This window comes from Rousettus aegyptiacus, unplaced genomic scaffold (assembly GCF_014176215.1).
Source record: "Rousettus aegyptiacus isolate mRouAeg1 unplaced genomic scaffold, mRouAeg1.p scaffold_m13_p_3, whole genome shotgun sequence".
NCBI classification, from domain to species: domain Eukaryota; kingdom Metazoa; phylum Chordata; class Mammalia; order Chiroptera; family Pteropodidae; genus Rousettus; species Rousettus aegyptiacus.
In genome coordinates, this window is record NW_023416306.1 from 109,890,011 (window position 1) to 109,916,558 (window position 26,548).

At 38.0% G+C, this 26,548-nt stretch overlaps 1 protein-coding gene across 6 annotated transcripts in view; it reads left to right on the forward strand.

The window, feature by feature from the left end:
* Window positions 1-26,548, forward strand: part of FMN1 (formin 1) — a 373,160-nt gene that overhangs the window by 284,091 nt on the left and 62,521 nt on the right. For all 6 annotated transcript variants that reach the window (XM_016160807.2, XM_016160801.2, XM_016160803.2 and 3 more), the window contains one exon: window positions 210-302. In XM_016160807.2, the coding sequence (XP_016016293.2) occupies window positions 210-302 (93 nt within the window). The remainder of the gene's footprint in view (window positions 1-209; window positions 303-26,548) is intronic.

The following is a 26,548-nucleotide window of genomic DNA, read 5'->3' on the forward strand; positions in this document are numbered from 1 at the left end:
TTTCCTGTTCCTAAAGAAAGGTATAAAGCGAGCTCATTACTTTTGTTTATTCATTTATGTTGTTTCTGTTTTTGCTTTGTCCCCTTTGAATTTGGATAAACAGTGACTGATTAACATTTTGCACAATTAATAACCAAGTGCATAGCTCAGAGCATAGGCTCAGCAAATCCATGTTCTTGTGAAGTCTAATTCCAAACTTCTCTTCACAGCAAGTGAGAAACAGATGGTGGTGGTGTGCAAGGAATCACCAAAGGAGTATCTTCAGCCTTTCAAGGACAAACTAGAAGAGTTCTTCCAGAAAGGTAGGAAGCTGTGTCAGCTGCACGTACATAATACTCTGAGACATCCTTCATTCCACACCGTTCTCAGAGGCCTACTGTCCCATGCGTCCTGGCGGGCCGCTGGCAGTCCTAAAATTGGCATTAGTCCATCTTCCCATGGTGCTTACATACTCCATGTAGTGGTTGCCCTATAGTTTTTATATCATCTTTCAAAAATGTTTTAATATTAATTTTTTAACAGTACTCCTGTTTTTGTAAACTTTGGTGAGAAGACCTTTCTTATTTTGTCTCTTCATGGTACCCAAGAGGATCCTTGGTACATGTTAACTGACAAATGACGTACATACAAAGCTTATACAGTCATTTCAGTGCATTTCAGATTTGCACTGGGTCTGGACAGATGGATGGTGATTATCTTCCTGGTTTTATGAGTATAGCAATTTGGAAACTTGTGTTATATTTCTCATTGCTTTTCAGAAAGGAAAATTGGGGCCAGGTGAATGCCACTCATCCAATCACTGGGCACCCATCAACCCTTCGGGATTAGAAAAAAGTGATATGTCCAAGTCCCAGTACTTACTTAGAAAGCCTACCAAGTTATGTTTCTTCTTCCATGATTTTGGCAGGATTAGGGAACTTTTGTGGATCCCTGTTAGTGATTGTGGAAGTTTAATGTCTTTTGGATATTTCTTAATCTGATTTCTCAAATTCAACTTAAGATGTGAAACAGAAAAGAAATATGGGGTACGACTTCCAATTATAAATAAATAAGTCCTAGGGATGTCAGGTACAGCATGTTAACTAGAGTTAATAATATTATGTTGTATATTTGAAAGTTGTTAAGAGAGTAGATCTTAAGAATTCTCATCACAAGAAAAAATCATAACTATGTGGTGATGGATGTTATTTAGACTTATGGTGATCATTTTACAATATATAGAAATATCGAATCATTACATTGTACACCTTCAACTAATATAATGTTATATGCCAATTATGTCTCAATAAAGAGAAAAAATAAGTGTGGGATAGTTAGAGGGAGCTTTTGTGTTTGCTAGAAAGCCAGAGGAAATACACATAGGAACCTCTGAGGATATATCAACATACTGTTTCTATTTATTAAAAATGCCACATGAGACCACACCACCAGGAAAAGACCATTAAGGAGGGTGAATCTGTACAGTATGGCCAAACCATCTCGGGAGCTGGCAGGGAAATTCTCAGCCCATGAGTCAGAGGAACTCCATTCCAGCTACTCCCTTGGTGCGGAGCTCACTTCCCCCTCCTTGGCGGAACTTGTCTGTGTTGAAGTAGAAGTCACAGTTCTCTCTTGGCCACTGCTGAACCTCACACATGGTAGAAGTGATGCCATCAGGCAAAATATCATCTTGAAAGCAACAGTGATACCAACACTTACATGTTATGTGACTAAAATGAGGTGGATTTTATACGTGACTTATCAAAATAGATGCATTGCTTTATGATTATGCTATGTAAATATAACCTGAAGAAAAGCATGAAATATTTTCCTTTGCTGACCGACTCTCAATTAATAATGTCTGCTTTTAACATGTATGGAATTAACTTGAAATGAGGCTCATATGTACTTAGATTTCATTTTTTATTTTTAATTGCTATTATTCTAGATCTAGAAAATTCTACAATGTGTACATCTGGGTATTTTATGCCTATATGCTATAGTGGTCTTAACTCTTTCTCCTTAAACCAGCTAGCATCTTAAAACTTAAATTATGCATTTTATTAGTTTTGTTGGAAAAAAATAAATATGAATAGATTTAGAACTTGAATATCTTCTTCGGTGTCTAGGAGAAGGAATTTCCAAATTCTTTTTGGAGTTTTGTGTTAGTTTCTCCTCTGCTAGGTCTCAAACATCTGGTCTGTTCTGAGAGAGGGAAATGGGGCAAAGTGGACCTCATGTTAGGGAGGCAAGGGAGCAGCCATGGAAGGATGTTCTAAGAAAACCCCAGAGCAGTGTTTCTCAACCCTGGCTGCACACTGGAATCATTAGGGGAGATTTTAAAAATTTGACACCCAGGCCAAACTCCAGACCTGCCACTAGCCTCACTGGGGATGGAATCAGACATCAGCTTTTTTTTTTTTTTTTTTTCACTTCCCAGAGGATGTCAGTGTGTAGCTCAGGTTGAAAACCCCTATTGTCTAGCTTAATTCACCTTTCACCGTGTATTCAAAGATGCTTATTCAGAGCTTGCTATACCTTGGGCACTGTGATAAATGCTTGTCCCTCCCCCCAGGACTATCCTGTTAGGAAAAGGTCTAACCGAATAAAGGAGTCAACTTTCCTTTAACCAACATAATGAAGGGAATATGAGGACGTTAGAACAAACCTCAAATTGTGGTTAAAACTAAATCAGCCAAAACAAAGCACAAAGATTACTTAAAGAAAAATTGCCATTCTATAAAGAATTTAAAAATATATAAGTAAAGTATAAAACTGTAGGAATCTTAAACATGCCCAGTATTGTGTGGTCAAAACAGCCATCGTTGAATCAGCCTGTTACTGTTGTCTCATTATTTAAGTTGGTCGGAAATCAATCTAGAACTGTACTATCCGCTATGTATGGCATGCAGCTGTTGAGGAATTGAAATGTAGCTAATCCAAGGTGTATAAGAGTAAAATGCACAGTGAATTTTGAAGACCCAGTGCAAAAAAACACATAACATTTCATTTCTGATTTTTTATGTTGGTTACATGATTATAGAATAATATTTTAAACGATAATATTTAAATGAAGTATCAGAGTGATATTTTAGGTAAAATAAATAAAACGTAATATTAATAATAATTTACCTGGTATTTAGTTTTTAAGCATGGCGCCTAGAAAATGTTTAAATAAGTATGTGGCTCACATTATATTTCTAGTGGATAGTGCTAGTCTAGAGGCATGGTTCCTGACATTTCTCATCTTGGTCCTTTATTCTTCTCTTCAGTTTTTTGGTCTGCCTTCATTTTTCATCCTGGGTTACTGGAATGCAATTTTGTAACCTAGCTCCTCCCCACTTTTGCTCTGAGTCTGGCCATTGTTCTGCTTAACTGAAGGAGATGCTGCCATGCTACTTCATCAGGCTGCTCCTCTGTGGTTTAGGGGATGGAGCTTTGCCAAGTTGTAGGATACGCAACTGGGATATCTCTTGGCTATCATGGAGTTTTAAATAGTAGTACTTTTAAAAAAAAAATATTTCACTGATTTATAGAAAATATAGGATTTTTTTATCTGCGCTAAATATACATTTTCCACCCGGAATAATCAAATTTTTATGGCAATTATGATACAGTTTAAGTATAGTATATTGTCTAATATGCCATTTATTTTAAGAAACACCATTATTACAAGTACTACTAAGAAATAAAAATTGCTAGTAATTAAACCATGATGCGTCATAGATAATGAGATATATCCTGATATCAGAGATACTTAAATATGAAAATTCCATCAATTTCAAAGTTAATGTGACATGGCATTATAATTAGGCATACACGGTTAGAGAAGAGGGTAACCTAACTCTTCCACGTGATCAGGGAAGGCTTTCTGCAAAGGAGATGTTTTTGTTCAAATTTGAAAATAACAAGATAATGACAATGACAACAGTGACAGTGACAGCTAATGTTTGGTGAGTGCTGCTTATGCCAGACACTACAGGGAGAAGATCATCTTTCTTATTTAGTCCTCATGACAAACCTCCGAAGTAAGCACTATTTTCACCTTGTCATCCAGATGAAGAAGTTGAGGATGAGGAATTCTCAGCTGACAAGTTATGAGGGATGTTCCAGGCAGAGGAAAACACTGAGACTCTTAGGATGAAAGACACAATATGTTTGAAGAGTGGCAAGAGACTTGGTGTAGCTAGATCACAGGGTGTATGGGAATAACACAAGACCAAAAAAGGAGAAGAGAGTCACAATATGACTTGCTAAAAAATCTGAACTTTGTCTTACAGGAAACAGAGAGCCCTTGAAAAATTGCATGTATGGGAGTGATGTGGTCACATTGTTCTTTTTGTTTGTTTTGGTGTGTGAGATCATTTGCTTTTTGTTTTTAAGAAATATATTATAACTAAAAGCAATATAAAGAAGATTTGGAATAGTAAAAGACTGGAAGCCAGTCTATCGAGCTCTTCTGGAGAGTAGTCTCAGCAAATGATGGTAAGAACTTGAACAAAAGCAATCGCAGTAAAAATAAGAAAGGAAGAGACATGTTTATAAAGCTTTTAGGAGTTACAGGACTAGATAACCCATTGGAAGTAAACAAACTTTCAGAAAGTTTCTGGAGAAAAGAATAACTCCTTTTTCTTTCTTGGATAACTGACTAGATACTGATGAGGAGGACTAGATTTGGGATGTAAAACAATGACATAAACTCTGAGTACATTGATTAGATATATCTGTGAGAAAGGCAGATAGAGATGTTGGGTTCATGGGAGAGCACTGGGTGAGACTTTAGAGGGCAGCAGGAATGAATGAGATAGCACAGAGAAACGGTATAGAATGAGAAGTTCCTGAAGTATCAGAGTACCTGAGCACTCTGTAATATAATAACCATAATTGAGAAAAGATACTTCCATACTTTGATAGTACTAGAGTATTTGGCAGGAAATCTACTTTTTCCCCCCACTTTTCTACTAAGGGGGCTTTATCACTCATAAAGTCCTAAGCAATTGCGTTCTCGATGCCTGAGAAGTCACATACCTGCCTTGTGACTCTGTTGATTTCATGGTTAGGCTGTTACATGAGCTGCAATTCAGTTCTAACAATCCTGATGATTTAATTTTTCTTTTGTAAATCATATCCTGTTGCCACACTCATGTGGGGATGATGTGTCTATCCTTATGTCTTTTATCATCCTTCCCTTCTCAAAATGCCCTTAAATAGTGTTATTTGACAAAACCGTGGTCCTTGTTCTTAACTAATTTCATTTCCTGCACAGAATCGAAAGTAATTTTAATGGCACCACTTTTCAGAGTAGCAATCTCCACAGTATCTGAGACTTTTTCCTTACATCGTTTTTCTTTTCCACAGTAGGCTCTTGTGGATTCCAATTTACAGCTCAGTTCAGAGTAACCTTGTGCAGGCATTATTTGAGCTCATGTTTTCCCACCCTCAGATCAAACATGGTCATAATGATATGGCCTTCAAAAATGTGATGCTCACATTAAAAGTCCCCATAAACATGGCAGGGATCCTATAATTGAAAGAAGGCGCAGAGCAACTGATTAGGTCTCAGGTATAGATCTTGTAGGTGGTCTTTTTCATGCTGTTAAATTGGTCATTTGTATTTATAGCTTTGGCAGGGAGGGCTGAAACCTAAACTGGTGCTAATACCAGCACTCTCCCACATTTGGTCTTATCTCATTCTCCATTAATTTTACCTGGCATCCATGAAAGGAACCAAATCAAAATGAATCCGAATAGGCCATGCTAGTCCTAAGGTTCTTTGACCAGCAGAGATTAGAAGTATTCTTAATGTGAAGAAACCATTTTCTAGTAAAAAGTAAACAAATAAATTTACAAAACTAAAAAACAAAACAAAACAAAAATCCCACTAACTGATTAACCACATTGAATGCAAAAAATAATAATAATAATAACAATATAAATAGCTGAATGCTCTGCGACAGCTGACACTATGTCTATCTGTCCTATTCAGTTTCTCATCCCAATATAATGTAGGACCAGCCTGGCCCATAATAGGTGTTAAAAATGTGTTGAATTAATGAACAAACAGTCCAAGTCTTATAAAGTTCCTGGAGACTATTATTTCTTTTTTCCTCTATGGGTTTCCTGTTTAAATCCATTTAGAATTGGTAAATCATGCCAGAATCTGGTGAGATCCATTTTTGGTCTATAATGTATGTCTGTGCTCAAACCTCCTGGACATCAAAACATCTTTCTGTGTTACAGATATGCATATAATCCATTCAAGCATTCTGGTTACAGGATATTGATGGGTCAATGATCCTCGCAGTATGACCTGTGAGAGGAAATAATTCCTACATTCTTTACAGAGCTTGTGGAAGGAAGAACTATGGCTAGGGGAACAAACGCTCTGTATGGGCCAAACCAGGTTTTTGTATACATCACTACTACTCAAAAATGTACCCGTAGGGATGGCTCCAAATAATATCAAATGGCCAAGAATTAAGATACTCTGTTGTGATTTCTGGGTTGCTGAAGTCACAGAGCAGCAATCCCTGGGAGGCAGAGAAAGCTATCTTATCAGAGGTTTAAGTAGACTGTTGTCTGAAAGGGTTAGTTTGAATCATTTGTTTTTATTTGGTTCTGTTTTGTTTTTCCATAAATTTCTGCAAAGAGCTCATATTTCTCCTCCCCACTGAAATCCGTTTCTCTCTCTCTCCTACCCGCACTTCTTCTTCTCTCACTTCTCCCTCTAACTCATCACTTCTTTAATATCTTCAATTGACTCAATTTTTCTTTTTGGCCAAGATATCTTTTGAATAACTTTAGTTCTCTTTTTATTTTTCTTTTTGCAAAAAGAATAAAAATATCTCAATTATTTTTATGTATGTATAAAACTACCCAGAAAAGTCTGTCCCCTCCCCCCCCCAAAAAAAAAAACAACAAATAAACAAACAAAAAACCCTACAGGTCAATCTCACTGTAGTTTTGAAATTTTAAATAAAACAGTACATTTCATGATCAAATGGAGTTTATTCCCAGAACTTAAGGATATTATATGATATTGGGAAGTCTATTAATATAATTCACTATTGATAACTCTTAATGAGAAAACACATGGCCATCTCTTTAGATGTAAAAAGAAAAAGCACTTGACAAAATTCAACATCCATTCTTCACTTATAAGCTCAATAAAACATTAAGTAACATACTTTCTTAACATAATAAAAAAAAATCTGTCAGTCCTAAATTTGTAACTTATATAATAGACAAAAAGGTCAATCTATATAATATATAAGAGCTCTTAGACATATTTAAAGAAAAGAACAACATCCAATAAAAAGAAAGGCAAATAATATGAACAGTGACAGAAACTGCTCTTTAAGTGTATGAAAAGATGCCACTCTCAAAAAATAGAAATACAAAATAAATTACTTTGAAATTCCAATTTTCATCTATAATATTGGCAAAATTACAAGTTTGATAACAAACTGTTGGCAATGTAGCAGGGTAAACGTCATTGTTTTAAGTTGTTTGTGAAAGTGTAAGTTATTACAATTCCTACTGAGGTCAGTTTACCCTATTGAGGTTAGTTTAGCCCGTATCTATTAAAATTACAAATGCGTATGTCTTTTGACTTGGCAATTGTACTCCTAGAAGCATAACCTCAGGTATGCTCCCACGTGCAAAATGATTTATGAAAAAAACATTGTTTGCAACAGCAAAAGATTGAAGACAACTTAAATGACCATCAAAATTGGAATTGTAAATTATGGTGTTTCCATATGGTAGAATACTAAGTATCTGTTTTAAACAAAAAAGAATGAGAAAAGTTTTTATGTACTGACAGGGAAGAATCTCTAAGATATTTTAAGTGAAAAAAGCACGAGTCAGAATAGTAGGTATATTATATTACTATTTAAGTAAAGAAGAAAAAACATGGGTACTACTTATCGAAAATCTCTGAGGACAAATAAACTAATCTAGGGTTTATAGTCCACTGGTCCTTACCGTACTGGCCATGCAGGTTGTCTGTTCTGTTTAGTCGTTCCCACGTTGTTGTTAATATTTAGAGTATTTATTACCCCTGAAAATAATCAAACAGATTTATTTGTGTAATGGATAGAAAATGAGTGAATGGGGTTCAGAGGTGGTAGGTATGCAGACTTTTCATATATTTTTTAACCAATATGTACCTGTTTAAAAAGTTAAACAAATAATTTCTTTTTCAAAACAAAAAACTTTCTATGGTACTTTGCACTTAAATTTTTTCTTTCAAGACTGCTTTCCCTTTCAGCCTTACCCCACTCTGGTACCAGTCAGAGTCCCTTAGGCTGGTGAACCTAGCCCTTCATGTTCAATTTCCAAGGGACTGAAAATTAGATGCTCTCATTCGCAGCCTCTTTCCCTCCTTTGGGGGCTGGACTGGACTTAGAAAAAAAATTGAGGGCCTTTTATGTTTCCCTTTTCTTGTCAATAGAGAGCCAGATCAATGAGGCAGTACCTTCCTTTCTTATGATTTTCCTCCTCAATACCCTTCCGCAACTGCTCAGTGGAAGGCAATGGAGTCTTCCCAGTGTGCACACGCACCCCCCCCCCCCACACACACACACACATTTTGCTTATGGTTCCATCACTCTCTTGTGATGGCTATAACCAAGTGTCCATAAAGAGGCCTCTTTGCTGTAATATGTAAAGTGTGTTGCATTTTCCACATCTTTTGTTCCCTGTTACCATATTCCTGTTCTGTATTTCATTTGGATCCTCTTATCTCTCCAGTACATAAAAGTCTTACATATTTTGATGGACTCTTCCTTGAACATACAGGGTGAGAAAGTAAGATCTACATCTCAAATTACCCGGACACAGACCACCTTCTAAACCTAACCACAGGTTAGGACTGGTTATTAATCATTTGTACCTCAAGACCATTATCAGGATCTGACTTCTATGGGCATTTTCATTTTAAGCCTTCACTAATTTTTGAAAGAAAAGTTTTGTTTCCTGTTTTTAAGCAATGCCTCAGAACTACATGCAAGTGGCAGAAAGATGGAGGTTTTGGGTTTGAAGGGGAGTGTAGGATAAGCATTAATAACTCTTACTGTCTTCTCTAGAGCAGCAGGTATTAAGACACATGCGTGCGTGGCAGCAGCTCCAAGCTCATGAGTCGAAGATGCTTTAGTAGAACAGGGAATGTACCTTAAATAGATTTTTATAACTTTGAGTTGGGCCTTTAACGATGTACGTATTAAAATATTACTGGGGCTCGCCTCATGATGGTATTGTCGGTGTCGATGTGATCCCTTCCTTTCCTTTGTGGCAGAGTCCAAGACACTTTGAGATTCTGGAGCTGCAGTTACAGTTCTGATGACTAGAAACATCCCCAGGTAGAAGTATGAGATGAAGGCAAGTGAGCCAGGTTCTTTTGTTCTGTGTCTAGCCCTTTTTGTCCACTTGTGAATTCTCTTTCCACATTTCATTGGCTTGTTTTGGGAAAACTAGAAGTAAACTAAGTTGTATTCCCCTAGAAGCAGGTTTTTAGTAACTTCTGAAGTTTTATTTCCAAGCCATAATTATACTATTTAGCCTTCCTGTCATGACTGCATGTATACTCTTATGTTAAATAGGGTTTTTCACTTTGAGGCAGAAGAGAGGTGGGAGGAGTATCTTTTTTTTTTTTTTTAAGTATTCCGAATGTAGCAGGAGGGGCATTTTGCTTGAAGTCAGGAGACCTGGGTTAAACCCCAGCTTCATCTGTGTGAATTTCTCTGTGTGACTTTGCACAGATATTTTAATTTCTCTGAGCCTTTTTTTCCCTCATCTGTAAAATGGGAATAGTAGTATCTACTGTATAATGTCATTATGAAGATTAAACGAGACAACATACATGTAAAATGATCACATGGTTTTATATTAAAGCATTAATAAATACACAATATGTTATTTTTGGAGCATAATTATTATCCCATCACAACCCTCTGTAAGAAACATCAATTTAGTTTAAAATTTCCCTCAAGTGTTCAGTTCAGGGAGTTAAAAAGATGCCTCTTGACTTCAACAGTTGAGGCACAGAGCTTCCTTTAATCTCTGCAGTGATGCTTTGAAGCTGATTTCGTTATTCCTAGCTTTCCAGATTAAGAAACTGAGTCTGAGGATTTCAGTAATTTATTCAAGGTCAGTGTGATCTCAGTCTCAATGTTGGTACTGTGCCGTCCTAGTAACTTGGAAAATCACTTATTTTCTCTATGTCCCAAGGCCCTTGTGGGTAACTAGAAATAAGCATTTGCTCTCACCATCTAAATGAGAAAAATGTGAAAACAGCAGACTTGTCCACCATAGTTTAACCCCAGGGATTCCCATTCCTGGAGTCCAAATGGAGACCCCCATACTACCTTCCCCAAGTGTAACAAGAGAACTTTCATTTGTACTTTGGAAGGAATTGTGGTGACAAGCAGTTAAGTATTTTATGGAATCAGTATTGAGCTCCGAATTCTTGCATAATAGTTGTTTTCATGATAAATTGCTTCGTGTAATTGTTGGCTCAGCCACCACTTCCTCTTTGGATTCTTTACAACTATCAGTGAGGTTTTAATCAGTGATTGATTGCAGTTTCTGTCACATGACTTCTCTTTGAATTACTCAGTTATTGTCTTCTCCGTGCTGGAAGAACTTAACACCTATACTGCTTTCTGGGAGCTGTTTTGCAGAATACATATTATATAATACGTGGTTTTGAAGGTAATGTACAACTCTGGAAAGACCTCTTCATTCTTTCAAGTAATACAGGTCTGTTTCTTCTGTTGAGTTCATTTTGCTTTAGAAATATTGTGGTAGCACTAGTAGGAGTCTAGGACGGAATGAGATAATATATACAGAGCATTTAGCACAGATCTGGCACTATACATCAGCAGCTACTGCTACTGTTTTATATTGTCAGTCATTTTATCACAATCCTATCAGATAGTTCAGAAGGTAGATCTCAGAAGCTCAATCACGGAAGTGTTACTTTCCCAATGGTGTGAATAGCTGGAGTTCCGAATTCAAATGGCAAATAAATAAAGTGAAAGGTCTTAGGTACTAGAAGGAAAATCACATTCATCTTGTTCTTCTCCTTTAAAAGTAAGCCAAAAGCAGTGACTATAAGCTAGACTTCCCTAGGACCTGAAGCTTCCTGCTTTTATAATTTGCCGATCATTGTGTAATTAGAGTCAAAATCAGGTAGGCAGAGTTAAAGTTCAAAAGTACCAGATATGCATGGAGCTTTTCTACAGGATTGTATTTCTCTACCATTAAAATATTTTATTTTAAAATATAATTTAAATTTCTATAGTTACATCTTAATGATAGAAAGTATATACATAATTCTATTAAAGAAGGCATGCCTTGTGGATCTCATGTCATGGCTACCCAAATCAACAATATTACCACCTAGTGGCCGCTTAGCCAAACTGCAAACACACGATCCTCGAGACCCCCAAAGAGTTCTAGTGCCTTGTCTCAGTGGCTAAAAGTGGTTGAAAAAGTCAGTAAACACCACTAGAGTAAACAACTTTAACTATCCTTGATAATTGTTAATTACCAGAACATTCAAACTCTGCTTTCTAGGAGATGGGAGAATGATGAGACTTTTAAAAGTTACAAGCTGAAACTAGAGACTGTGATCAACTCTTTAATCCTTTTATTAATGTTTTGAATTGAGAAGAAATATATAGACCTTTCTCTACCACTATTTATATTTTAGTTTTGATTGACCTCTACTATTTTTCTTCTGAAAATTTAAAAATATATATTCGAATAGATCATAACTGTTTTTAGCAGAGATAAGCAATGGTTTTTCACTATAGGAAATATGCAATGTAAGTTCATGTCTTTTCATAAATTTAGCAAAATTTAAGTGCTTAGTTTCTTGAAGTGCTGATCCTTGATAGCACATCCTCACTCCACCTCGAAATCTGGCATCGGAACCTTGTTTTTTACCACTTCCTTTCTTCCTCTAGCATCTACCAACTTGTTGACATTCAAATTATTCATCAAAACGAACAAACCATCTGCCTACTGAGCTCATCACACCATCCCAGTTCCTTGCTGAAATAAATGAAATGTGGAGTAATTATAATAATTCTAGGGGAGTGTAATATATGCAAGTTGGTAATGCAGAAATCTACGAAAAAAAAATCTATTTGAAATTTTTATTCTTCTCAGGAGGGCACTATTCTTCCCTTAATATCTTCCCTTCAGTTTCATGATTCTAGGATTAAACATAATTGCTAACATAATATTATGTGCGTGATCATCTGCTTTCTTAAACTTAAGCTTCCTCTGGCATTGATTCCTAGTTTGTAGTCATAGCTGTGGCATTAATTGTAATTTGTCTGAGCTTCATATGGTGAAATAGGTTCCAACATGTTGACCGCAATTAGAGGAGATTGATAGTCCTGGGTAAGATTCAAGGGATGGGTTTTGTGTCTCCTTCAGAATGTTTTCTTGTTGTTTCTGTTACAGTCTCCTGGGAGACACCAGTGAAAAGAGGACTGGCTTTAGAATTACACAAACCTGAGTTTAAATCCCTTCCCTAACTGTCTGACCTTGACGAATTTACTCAGAGATAGAGATAATAACACCAATGCCATAAAGTTGTTTTGATAATCAAATCAGTTAACATATGTCAGCCACCTAGTCAAATAGCTACAGATATAGCCATTTCAACTATTCATTAAATATTAGTTCAGGTCTTACTATGTTCTAGAGATGGTGCTACTTGCCAATGGTGAACAAAATGAACACAGTCTTTGCCTCTGGAACTTATATTTGCCAGTAGTGATTATAGCCTGTGGTCATGAGGAATCCTTACGGTATTTTCTGATTAGCTGTTGCTGCATAAGCAACACTTCAAAACTTAGTAGCTTGAAACAATAATTCATTACTCCTTCTCATGGTTCTGTGTATTTACTAGACTCAACTGTGCAGTTCTCACTCTGGGTTTCCCATGCAGTTGGTCAGGAGATAATGGATTTGGAGTCATCTGAAACTTCTTCATAGACATACCTGGATCCTGAGCTGGATGGAATGAATGACACAGATCGGGGTTGGCTGGACATCTCCTACTCCATGCAGTCTCTCCATGTCCCTTGGGCTTCCTCACAGCATGGTGGCCATGGGTTAGTTAGTCTTCTTGCATAGTGGCTGGCTCTTTCCAGAGCAACTGTTCCCCCAAAAAAGGAAGCAGAAACTGCTAATCCTCTTAAAGGCTAGAGATAAAACGTTGTGTCACTTTTGGTTAAAGAAATCACCAGTCAGCCCAATTTCAAGAGTGGAGCAACAGACTTCATGTCTCTGTGGAGAGTAGTGCCTATGTACAAGGAAGGGAAGGATCGATGGTGGCCATCCTGGAGGCAAATTGCCACAGTGTTTAATTGATTGTCCCTCAGTTTAATGTCCCTTGATATCTAGACTCTTAACTACTAGGTTCTGGCTTTTACTGGACTTAGTCTATCAAGATTTGCAAAGTTGACCGTTAGTGTTTGCCCTAGGAAGAGGGATCCATATTATCTCTAGGGGTTAGATAAATAGCAAATGTGTTTTCTCTGCTCCTTATAACTTCTTCGGGACATATAGCATTTCCAGGGAATGAAATTCAATCATTCTCTTCAATCTGTCTCAAAAGAAAAGTCTGATTTTGTCTGTGTTACTGTATGGGAAGAGATAAACACCCTAAAAAAAAAAAAAAGCCTCACAAACACACCTTACCAAGTGATTCACGCATTATGCATCCATTTTGGCACATGAGAACCATCACCGTCAGCCATGATGTCTTTCCTGGGTGGGACTCAATATAAAGCCCCATTTGCTGCAGTTTCTATTCCACTTCTTTCGAGAGATTTTCCTTGGAGTTGGAGCCCCAACAGATCAATCCCCGGATAACTCAACACTATAAACTTGTCATGAGGAAGACTCTCCTCTGTCTTTTTCCCTAGGGACAAATGGCCTTTAACCTACTCTCCTAGGTTAGTTAACTCTCCTAGGTGCTTTCCTATAACCTTATAATCTTCTTACTTTAAATATTGTTCAGTGTATTAAAAAAACAAAAACAAAAAACACACACAACAACAACAAGAGAAGTCAACTTTCTCAGCACAGGCATGAGAGAAAAGAGAAAGCTTAAGCTGCCACCTTCTTATTGTTGCTATAAATAATTGATTTAAGGTCTGAATTTAACTATTTTTACTTTTGAAGGAATAAATTATCAGAAAGTTGACAAAATTGAGGAACTAAGGCATTTCCTTTCTGTACTCTTGCCTTAATAAAACTGTTCACTGTAAAGCCCAGTGGTAAGGTTTGCATGCATTTCTGGTAGATTACGACTTGCTATCTAGTCCCTCCATGGACAGGTTAGCAATGGGCACTCTGACAGAGCTGAAGACCAAGTGGTGCCCCACCACTAGAAAAGCATTTGCTGGCATATTTTGATCCACTATGATTCCATAGAGTTGAGTTTCCCCCCTCCTCCCAAAAAAGGGTAAGGAATATTTTAAAAACAGGTTTACGAAGACTCTTCTCAGCTACAGCAGGCAGTTTTGGTCATGTGGGATCAGGATATGTCATCTACCAGTTTTCTATTTCTTAAAATATGAATAAGAAAACAGAATCTAGAAGTTATATTAAAGTTCATGAGTTTTGATTACATGTTCCAGGTAATCAGTTTGAAACACCTGTCTTCATTTAAATAATGATGTTGTTCCCTAGGACTTATGTAACCTCTTTTTAGGGACACACTGCATTTACTCTGAGATTAGAACATCATGTGTGCATGTGTATGTGTGTATCTATATATAATTTTTTCTCAAAAATATTAACTGGCCAACATCCAAGAAGGATCTAAGGAGGAACAAGCTATGAAAGTAGCCTAGATTGTTTCCTACAAACTGTGATAATCCAAACTCATCTAAGATCAATGAGCTGTCATGAAAAAGGAAAAAGAAATTCCAAGGAAATATATCTAAAGTAATAGCCAAAAGGATAAAGAAAACCACTGGCTGGATAAACTGTGCTAAATGGTGGTGGTTTGTTTGTTTTTAAATTTTGTTCCTATGTGTAAGTTCCTCTTTGAGAAACAGTTTCTGTGTAATACAAATCTTTTGTACTGTGTAACACTCCTGTCCATGTGTATCTTCCAAAGATTAGGGAGGGTGGGGTGAGGCGTCATCTTTTCTTTTCTAAACAACTATTTCTCACACTGTTTTGGACTTAACCACTTGTATGCATTCTCATCCCAGCATTCCGGTTGTCTAAAATTACAGTCCACTTATTGCTCTATATGAATGGGACATGCACATCCCTTGGCACAACTTACTCTTGTGTTCTTCCCTCTTGGGTGTCTGTCCTAGTCAACCCAGGGGTTGCTCTACTGCCCCAACGATTGCCTCTTTACCCAAGTAGCCATCTTTGCTGTCGTGCTAATAGAAATAACCAAGCCTCTTGGATCCCTGTAACTTGCCTGCATGTGGAATTTCACATGATCTGAAATGCCTTTCACACAGCTACTATACTTTTGAAGCAAAATGGTTTTAGTCATTTGCATACAGTTGTCTTCAGGGATTAGAGGCTGCAGCCATGCTGTTAACCCCTTAACAGTATTTTTAAGGTGCTCATACCAAGTGCTCCCACTCTTCTACTAGTGTTCTGGGAAAAAATGGAGCTACCACAAGGTAGACATTCAAATAATATGATAGCTTCTCCTGAGACCATGATAATCCTAAAGGTGATCTAGTCTTCTGCCCTCTCACTACTATAGCTGCTCCTGTAGTAGAGTTTACGCCCCATGGACACTTACCAATGGCTACAACACAGCAGTGATAAGAGGAAAACTGACGGATGAATGGCATGCTAAGCTGGGATGGCTATGTTTTGCCCGCAGATCTCAGGCTGCCACTCAACCCACCCTGCTTTGGATTCTAGGGCCGTGGTACTCCTCTCTAGGAGGATTGGTCCCTTCTCGGGTTTGTTCAACACTAATTTATTAATTTTCTAACATGTGGCACTCTAAATGCCCAGAGGGCAAAATTCGAAATTTGGTCATCTTGCCATTGTGCGTCTCCCTTGCTTACATATACAGTCTTCAGTGGACCCATTGTAAGTTCTAGATAATTAGAAGCCATAATTTTTTGTTGCACTCCACTTCATGGCCATACTGCTGCACATTCACAATAACTATGGGCTGGGAAGTACAGAGATGTATTTTACTTTTTAAAGCCAATTCTCATTTTGAGGAAAAATAGGTCTTCAAGAGAATCCTCTCAGTTCTCTTTCCAGGACTCTGATTGGCGCCAGGCATTAACTTCCACAGTCAGCCAAGAGCGTAACTGACCCGTCTGGTTCTCTTGTCTCAAGAACCCAACCTTCTGATGTAGATGAAGAAAAAAATACATAAAGTATGTTAGGAGTTGCTAATCATCCTAACAATCATAGTCATTTTTTGGCCAATGCCTCCTCGCGTCTAGTGTCCTGCTGTGGAACCTGGAGGCTTCCAGTCCTTGTCCTCAAGTAGCTCACATTTTAGTTTAGGAGACAAGGAGTACACTAAAATGGTGAGCAGTTAGCTGTATGGTATAGCAAATGTTAAATATCAAGCAAAGTCTGAAAGGGCAGAGAAGTTCACTTAAACAGAATTGTCTTAGCTGCAAAAGCCATGGTAGTTAGCTTGCTGTTGACACTCTCCTATTGATTCTTGTATCTGAATATCTCAAAATTTCCTGACCTCAGGGATTGGGGCAGTAGATGGATGGAATGCAAAAAGTAGTCAACTTAATGCTACTTAGGGAAAGCCAGCTGCTCAAACCCATCTTTGCTCTGTTCGGTGGTCCCTGACTTTGATCTAGAGTTGTGTTCCCATTAGAGTTCTGCATGCTCCTCCTCTGTCACATATGACAAGCTCCTTCTCCTCCCTACCCCCAGTTTGGTCCAATTTCAAGGGAAATGAGCTGTTTGTTCAGTCACCATCTCTGGGCTGTGTAAACAAGTGGATGGGCTATTAGTGGCTCTGTCAGGGCCTTGGCCTACCACTCTGCTTGCACAAATGAAGAATCATCACTCATCTTTTGGACTGTAGTCGTATAAGCATGAGATAATGGGGACCGCTTGGCTTTGGAGATTTCTTCATGCTGTTTAGATTTCAGCCTTCGTGTCAAAATCCTATTGTTCAAGCATTTTTGGCAACAGCAACCACTGCCACTCAGCTCATTGGGAAAAAAATAATAATTTAGATTCTTTTGCCTTGATTTTTTTCTCATAAACCATATTTTTTTTTAACGAGCAGGAAATAGGACTGAAACATAGAGATGTGTAGGTAATATCTTTCCTTAATTAGCCAAATGCTGACAAGAGAGGTCAGTCGGTTGATCACAGTTTTTTCTTTGCCCTTTGGAGCAGCTGTATGTGTTGTACTCACAGACTGGGGACCAGGAATGGCCTAGAGCCTCCTGGACTGCTCGGCCACCCGTGACCTTGTCAAACATGCAGTCAGCTCACTTGTAACCCCAGGACTACTGTCATTTGTGTTTACTTGATAATTTTACCCTGGCCTGTGTATTTCTTCTTGGATTCAAAATGCCCAGAGGCTTTGTGGAGGGCTCCCCTAAGTTTACCATTTGTCTCTTTTGAGTTGCACAGAAATCAGACCCCAGTTCCTGTTCCCAGCAAAATCCAATGGAATGGTATTCTCTTTTTTATTTTTTCAGACATTGGCATCACCTCCTCAGGTTTTTTTCCTTTCTCCTGCTTTTAATTTTCTTTTCTCTTTTACCTCAGTTTTCTCTGCCTTCTTTCATAGCTTTGTTTTCTCTCTGCTTCCACCTTCCTACCTTATGTTCTTCAGATTCTTTCTTATTCAAGAATCATTCTCTTTGACCAGTGTCATTCCAATCATTCTGGTCCTTCTTTCTGTTTCCTAACAACTTTCCTTCTTCCATTCATTCCTTTCCCAGTCATCCACTCCCACCTCCGGATTGAGGGTGTTTCTGTTTTACACTAGGTAGAGGAAAGAGCATTCTGTGATCCTTTCAGTATGACGACTGTGGAAGTGGTCATCTTTTCCCCCATTTTGCCCTAGGACAGGCATCTGTTGATGGGCAAGGAAGCATCAGAGAGCACATCCAATTTTCTGTGACCAATCAAAACTATTCTTTTTCATTTGTTCATTCAGCACTTTTAGGCTGTCCATGGTGTGTGATGCCCTGAGAAAAAATGATGAATTAGATACAAATTCTAGCTTTGAAGACCCTATGGCTCTGACACAAAGTCTTACTCCACCTTTTAGTAGCATTCGATAGAGCTGATCAACCCATCCTTTAGAAAACTCCTTCTTGAAGCTTTATCAGCATTCTCTTTTGTCCTCTTTCTACTCCGTGAGTGCTTCTCAGTCTTCTATGTTGGTTCCTCATATTCCTGATCTCTAAACTTTGGAGGGCTTTAAGACTCAGTCCATGTATTTCTTCTCTCTCTAGCTCTACTCACTTACCATGTGATCTCAGCAAGGCTTTAAATAACCATCTTTATTCTAATGACTCCCAAATTTATATCTCTAGCCCATACCTCTCCTCTGGACTCCAGATTTGTATGTGCTCTCTATTGCTTGTTGAATGTCTTCACTTGGGTGCCAAATTAGTATCTCACACTTGGTGTCTAAAACCAAACTTTGATTTCCCCACTTCACTCCATCGCCTTCACACATCTGCTTTCCCCTAGTAAATGGAACTGCTGTTCTTCAAATGCTCAAGCCAAAAATCTTGGAAACTCACACTCTTTTTTTTTTTATCTCTCACTTCACAACCCATCTATCAGCAAATCCTGTCAGCTCTTCCTTCAGAATATTTTCAGAATCTGACAACTTCCCTCTACGTCTTTTGCTACTACAGATTCAAGCCATCATCATTTCTCACTTGGACTATTGTAATAGCTTTTAACTTATCTGTTTGTTTCTAGCCCTTCCCCTCCAATCCTTTTAAAAGTAATATAAGATTAGGTCACTCATTTTCTTAAAACCCTCCAGACACTCCTTATTTCAATCATCATACAATTCAAAATCCTTATTAACCCTACAAGGCTCTATTTGATCTGACTCCCATCACCTTACTCTAGTCAATTTTTACCACTTTTTGCCTCTTCTCTCTGACATCCTTAGCCTTCCTGCTTATTTTTTAGCCTAGCCAGCATATTTTCACTGCAAGAAGTATACTAGCTCTTCCTCTGGTCAAAATGTACTTTTCTCCAAATACCACGTGGCTTGTTCTATCATTTCATTCTGGTCCTTACTCAAATATCAAAAAGAATACCCTGATAAAATAACACCTCTTTAGATTCTGTTATTCTCTTCTCATTTCTCTGCTTTATATAGCTTCTTAGCACTTAATCTTAATCATAAATGCCATGTATTTGTTTCATTGTATTTTGCCTACATTATATGTTTCTTGAGGTCAGGGATTCTTTTCTACTGACTGCTTACAGTGCCTGTAGACATTCTATAAATACTTATTTAATGAACAGAAATGATGCTTTCGAGGACATGCCCAAAAGGTGCCATGTAACTCAGAGGTAAGAGAAGTCAGGAATGAAGCTGGATTGTGAGCTAAGCATTGATGTATGGAATGTAAAGAGTATTCCAAGGGAACTGAACTGACTCCATGGATATGCAAAGTATAGTAAATGCATCTAAGGTAGCATGAGCTACAGTATCCCAGCTGCCTAGGAGGCTACGCAAGGAAGCATGGTAACTCTAGCGATGCCCCTGACCACTCTGACCCAAGTACATTTGTCTTGCATAGACCAGATTTCTGATTAGCCAGTGCTAGACCCAAAGGAAGGCTGGAGGCTGCTGACAGAACTGAGTGGTGCTCTTGGCACAACCACCTGCAGAATCACTTTGGAAGGAGTATTGTAAGGAAGATAGAGAGGCAGTAGATGTAGAGAGGCAGTAAAGACTAAACCAATTGATAGAGGTGGTTTATAGCCATATAGATATAGTTCTAAAATCTAAAAAATTATAAACGATACTCTATAGTTAGATTAATTGGGAGCCTTCCATCCACCTAAGTTCTCCCCATTTTTTACTGCCACCTGTGAGTGCTCCATTCCACACTGGGCTTTCCTTCCATTGAACCCTTTTGGCACTTTACCTCTCTGGACTTCTGTCTTTATTTATAAAATAGACAACATTGGACATTGGAAACCCAAAGCTCCCATCTAGCTTCACCATTCTATATATCTATGAACAGTAGGAAATAAAGTTGGAAATTTTTGAAAAGTAATAAGAGATAGAAAAATGTGTCCAAATTGTAAACAGTTTAGAATGCTAGGCCAAAAGTTCTATAATTTATTCTGTATGTAATAGGGAGCCATCAAAGATTTGAGCAGGAAAGTCATGTGATTAGACCACAGCATAAAAAGATGATACTGGAGGCAGGAGGGACAATGACTAGAAGTCATTTCAGAAGCCATGCAGTCATATAAGGAAAAAGGGATGAGGATCTGAATCAGGGTGTACTTTTTATGGGAAAATATACGAGAAGTGGAATATGGATGGCATTACAGGGGCCAGGTCTCCAGGATTTAGGCAGCTGATTAAATGCATGTTTCACGAAGGCACAGAACACCTCATTTGTGTTCACTGCTATATACTTGGTGGGTGGCACATAATAGATGCACACTAAATATTTGTTGATGGATGAGTAAGAGTAATTAAATATGGAAGAGTAGGAGTTTAAGATGACAGTGGGACTCAGAGCTTAAGTGACAGAAAGAATAGATTACTATAAAAAGAAAAAGCACTGGAAAATGACCATGTACTGAAGGTCTTAACTTTTTATTCTGGAACAATTGGGCATATATCTAAGTGACGTGTACAGAAAGTGATGGTTACTTGAGTCTAGAATTTAGTTGGGAAACAGCCTCAAAGCAGTGATTGGTGAACTGTGATGAGATTGAAAATGAAGAGAAAGTAGAGTAAGAAAAAAGCAAAGGAGACAATTGAGGTGAGGTGGGGTGGGGTAGGCAATGTACCATAAGAGATAGACGGGAAAAAAAGATTCTGAAGAAATAAGAGAAGACCTAAGAGACTCATGCACTAAAGCAAAGGGAAGAGAATTCTAGGAAGCTGTATTAGTAGTGTTAATTACTGCAAAGGTTGAAAAAGGTGAATATCAAATTTCCTCAAAAGCCAAACTGTACATCAAGAGAGAGGATAGTGGCAATAAGATGTGATCCTGAAGTGACAGACTTGCTAGTGCAATACTGAAAGGAAGAGGAGGAGTCTGACCTCTGGGCTCAGGAGGCATTGTTCAAAACACATCGTTCTTTATTGGTTCCATTACCATTCCCATGTATCCTGGTCAACCAGATGTTTATATTTCAGACCCAAGCTTGCAGAAGGCTGTCTCTTCACTTGTAGAGAGAAATAAATCTCAGTGCATATTTTTACAACATCAAAGTGTATGTCCACTGCTACTTTATTATCAAGCCTGGGGGGGGAAAAAAAACACCCAAGTTGCCATTTTGATTCAGCTATATAAGTGCACTCTTATGAGGGGCTTAGGAGAGGAATTAGGAAAGCAAGAGGTATCTTGGAGCATAGCCCTGCATCATAGGGATCAGCACACCTTGTTATTACCCTCCCTGTCCCCAGAGCTCCCTGTCACAGTAGAACCTGCATGGTTTTTGCTGTTCTCGCATTGTTTAATTGAAGCCCTTTTGCCTTATCATCAGGGTATCTGAGGTGGATAGAAGCTTGAGACTTTTTTGTTGATTAAATGTGTAATAAAGAGGCCAAGGGAGATGTGTTCCAATATAGGGTTATCATCTTCTTCACCAAATGAGGAAGACAGTTTTACACTCACTAAGTGCAAATTTTGTGAGATGTATGTAGTTTAAGCAGAAAAATGTGAAGAACTTGGTTCTGGGGAGAGCCCATCTGGGCATTTATAGTCTTGAAACCAAAGGTAAGGGGGAAAAGGAGTTGCTGGAGAAAAGCTAAGTTAGAATGTAAGTTACTGTTGCTATGAATTACAATAAATAGGACCAGTAAAACTGGAGAAGATGTAAACATTACTATACTACTAAAAATAACATTAAAATAAAATAAAATAAATGAAATGAAATGAAATAAAAAATAGCAGAGAGCAGGACAGCACATACAAAGCTCTTTGTATTTTATTTACATGACTACAAGTTTTACTTTCTTTCTTTCCCCTTTGCACCAGACAGACATTTACCACTGGGAATCCTCGTTTGTGTCCCAAGGTTATCTGAACACCAAGGTCACACTTAAGAAAGAAAGGTTATTAGTTCAGGGAGATTGAAAAAGGATTCCCAAGGAATTACTCATAATATCTATTTGAAAAAAAAAAAAAGCCTTGCAAACTGTCACATCATGGAAATCATAGTCCATGGTGAGAATACTGCCAAGTTTTTTGAGGTTGCAACTTAGACCACACACACAAAAATATGTGTCTGCATCCTCAAGCATCTTTGGTTTGGAAGTTGGAAGAATAGGGTATTCGGTCAGGGTTCCTCACAGGATCTCAGTACTTTCCCCACTTCCGGCGGCAGAAACCTGGTTGGTGGTCTCAGCCAGGAAGGAACATGATATATCAGTTTGGAAGAGGAAAATAGTTCTATATTTATTTTTTAGTCATGATTTAGAAAAAATAAACTCAAGTAAGGGATACCTTTTATTTAAGGTCAGTCAATTTTCATTTTATCTGAGTAATTTGCTATCCCTTGTGCGCGAGTATCTGTGATTATGTGGCCAGGGTGCAATGTGCACCCTAGGTAGTCTGGGCACCATCTGTATGCCCTGCCCCTTCCCCGCCCCCCCATGCCCCAGTCCTTCCTCATGGGCTTCACAGCAGCCATGTGCTTTTAGGAAGAAAGGGCCTGGATTTTCCGACGCCACTCTACATCAAACCACCCCTACATAATTCAGATTCTTAAACTATAACAGAGGTAATGCCTTTCCCCTAAGAATGCCCCAAAGCTGCAATGCCAATTGCATGACAGTTTCATTATGGCAAACCTTTTAATATTTTTGGTATCATTATATTAGCATTTGAGGGGTTTAAATGTATAAAAGTGTCAGACCTCTCTGTGTGATGACTATGAAACATCTGTTCTAAAATTAACCATGTGATCAGATGATTAGCATCCTCCTACCCCTTTTGAACTTTGAATCCATTTTTAGGATCAATAGAAATAAGAAAAAGATGAAAGAATGTTTGCTCAGAGAAAGGTGCTACCTAGATTAATTTTATCTGCTTACTTCTCGATGATGCTGCCTTTTCTTGAAAAATAAAAGGCAGGGGTGGGGGGTGTGCAGAGGGCTCAAAATAATAATGGTGGGAATAAGAGAGGGCCAGGAGGGAGTTTTGGCCCTATCTTAGTGGGGGAAAAGAACCAGCTGAGTAGAGCTTAGACAATAATAATTGGATTTCTTTGTTTGGGGTAACTAGTAATATTCGATTAGGGGCTTTGCCTTTTGTCTTTTCTTTCTTTGTGTTTTTTTTTTTTTTTTGCTTTATGTGTCGATCTTTTTTTCTCCTTGAGGCAACCTGAAGAGAAAGGGCAAGGGAATACAGTTGACATAGGATGAGAAACATATCTGTATATGGTGATGGTCTTATTTCCTCAATTTGCTACAAGAAAAACCATGTTTTATATTCCAAACGCCTTGTGGGAGGAGGAGATTGAGTCAGATGATAACAGAGGGCTAATCACTCTCAAAATCCTGTTATAATGTATAGTGTATATAGAAGTATCTGCCTTTAGTATAAGAACTGGTTTTATGAAGGAGCTTGAGAAAATGAGAATGAAGTTAGAAGCATTCATATTTAATTAAATGAAGCACCCACATTTTATAGGTTGAACTTTAGTTAGATCTTTAATGTTTAAAACCTAAGATTGTGTGCTAAAAGTTTTTTTTTTTTTTTAAAGCAGTTCATCACAGTACACAGAGAAGTATGAAAATACTGCTTTCTACTATCTTCCATAAAAATAGGTCTGGAGGCCTTCAGAAAAGAGATGCTCATATACCTCATCAGATTTCAGAGAAATATTCAGACTTGTTAAACCCTTTAATTTAGCTATAATTACAAAGCAAATTCCATCACACTTTTGGGTTGATGATGTGGGTGGCAAACCATTCCCGCTGCTACTACTCCAACTCTTTTAGGGTCTAATTTTAAGGGAATATTGGATGACCTGGGTCAGAAGGCTCATTTCCTCTGCTCTTGGCCTTCAAGACTGTGTTTGTTGCTAGCTGGCTTTCTGTAGGTCTTCTCCCTCACCAAAATGGGTTACGTCCTGCTTCTCCAGTTGAGAACCTTAAAAAAAACAGCTATTGTTTCTAAAGATATTCCCACAACCCACGCCCTTTCCTCTCCATCAGTTAAACTAACTGAAGACCAAAACCATTTTTTTCCCCCTCACTGCCTTTCCTACTTATCCTCTAAGCGAATTAGAGTAGGATTGTTCTTGAAGAATTAACAGCCATCAGAAGGACCATGTCTTAAAATATGACCATAAGAGATGAGAAAATTAGAAAGCTAGCATATGGTAGACATGCAATAAATGATGGGGGGTTGGGAAGGAGGGAGGAGGGATAGTAAAGTGAGGAAGGAGAAGACAATGTTCTAGAAAAAGGACAGAATTAGGGCAAGACAGTCTATTTCTTGCTTTTGACAAATCTAAGAGCAATAAGTTGCCTTTCATACACACCCAAAAACAGAGAGCATGCCATATTCAGGTCACCCTGGATCAGAGCTGAGAGTTGAAATACAGATGCTTGAACAAATGGTTTTCCACATCATCAAGCCTTAAATTATTGTCAGTTTCAAATACTACTCACGTCATCATCTCAGAAAGCTCTTCCCTTTGCTTCAAAATGATTCACAGCATTATCTCAACAGCTACCACATTGAAACCCCTCTCAATGCTGAAGCACAATTGTCTGTGAAGGAAAGTTAGGGACACCATAGAGGAACAAGTATTCCTTTGTAAATTGCTCCTGCATCAGAAGAAAAGCTGAGTCAGGCATATAATATTTTATTTTACACACTACCGACAGACAAACAACCCCCAGATTTGGAATCCAGATTTAACAAAAGCATTAAATCCACTGGGCTTTGAGAAGGGGCAATGTTTTTTCATATTTCTCCTCTGCTACCATTATTTACATAACAAATCACTGCAAACTACAATCACATAAGATGTTGGAAATAAACTCTTTGGGGTATAGCTATTTTTAAACAACCCATAGTTATAGGGGTATTGCAAAAACATGTGAAGGCTTTGTGTTTTAAATCCTAAGTGGTCTCAGGAACTCTGTATTATCAGGCTGGCACTAACTTATGGAACAGAAAAGCTTTTTTAACAGAGGCTGAAATCCCCTAGGAATGACGATGTCTTTAGGAGTTGCAAAAATTCAAATCGACTATAGATTGAACCTCAGTATTTCTAGGCAGGTACACAGAAATCCCTGATGATGCCAGTTTTCCCACTTTGGAGGACATTGAACTTCTCCTGCAAATATATTCAAAATACTTACCCATCAGAGGATTTTATTTACTGACACTAGAAACAAGCTTCCTTTCTCTACCCCCACCCCCCAACCCTGTTCTTCACCCTAGGGAATCCGCAGTTGGTAAAAAGAATGCCGCATTCTTGGGGATTATTTGCATGAGTGGAGTATTTGCGTCACTCTCTGAGAGATTATATTCATGGTCTCCAGTCTACTTGTCCAAGATTACTACTCCCACAAAAGACTTTTCCTCCAGTCTATTGAGTCTCCTTATTGCCTTCCTAACCCCTGTAGCACCTCCTTCCAAACACGCACACTAACACCCCCATCCCTCCACTCTTCCCTCCAGGCTTTCTAGGCCCTTGCTCATGTGGAAGAAATAGAAGCTTAAATCTTGGAGTCCCAGCTCTACTTCCCTTTTTCTAGCCAAGATTAACACATACCCTACAAAAGTACCCTCAAGTCTCGCCTCTTCTATAGAAACTCCCAAGCTTCTCCAACATTTGTGATTTATTATTAAGAATAATAAAGATAATATTAGCTAACATTTATTTAATGCTCTCAATCAAGTTTAATATTCAATATGGTCTCACTTATTCTCATTAAAAAAAAAAAAACCCTAAAAAAAAAATCCTCCAGGAAAACACTATTATCATTTCTGTTTTACGAATGAGGAAACTAATTCAGACAGGATAGACCTATTTGATATTAAAGGAGGACCCCAGTGAGGATAAGTTAAGAATTCAATGTGGTATTTTGGTGGCTTGGCTAGAGTGGTTGAGCACGTGGAGAGAGGTAATAGGAATAAGGAGTATTTGGATGGTAGTTAACTCTCTCCTCAGAAAGTCAAGGCTTTCCTTAGACATAGCCTGTGAAAATTAGGTTCCCTCTGTTATTAATAATGTAATTGTCACTCTTACTGTTTCCTCTGCAGCATTTCCCTCAGTTTTTAAATAATTGAGGAATTACTTAACTAATAAAAGAGTGAAGGTGTCTATTTTGCTCATATCACAATCCCCATTGCTTAGTGTGCAG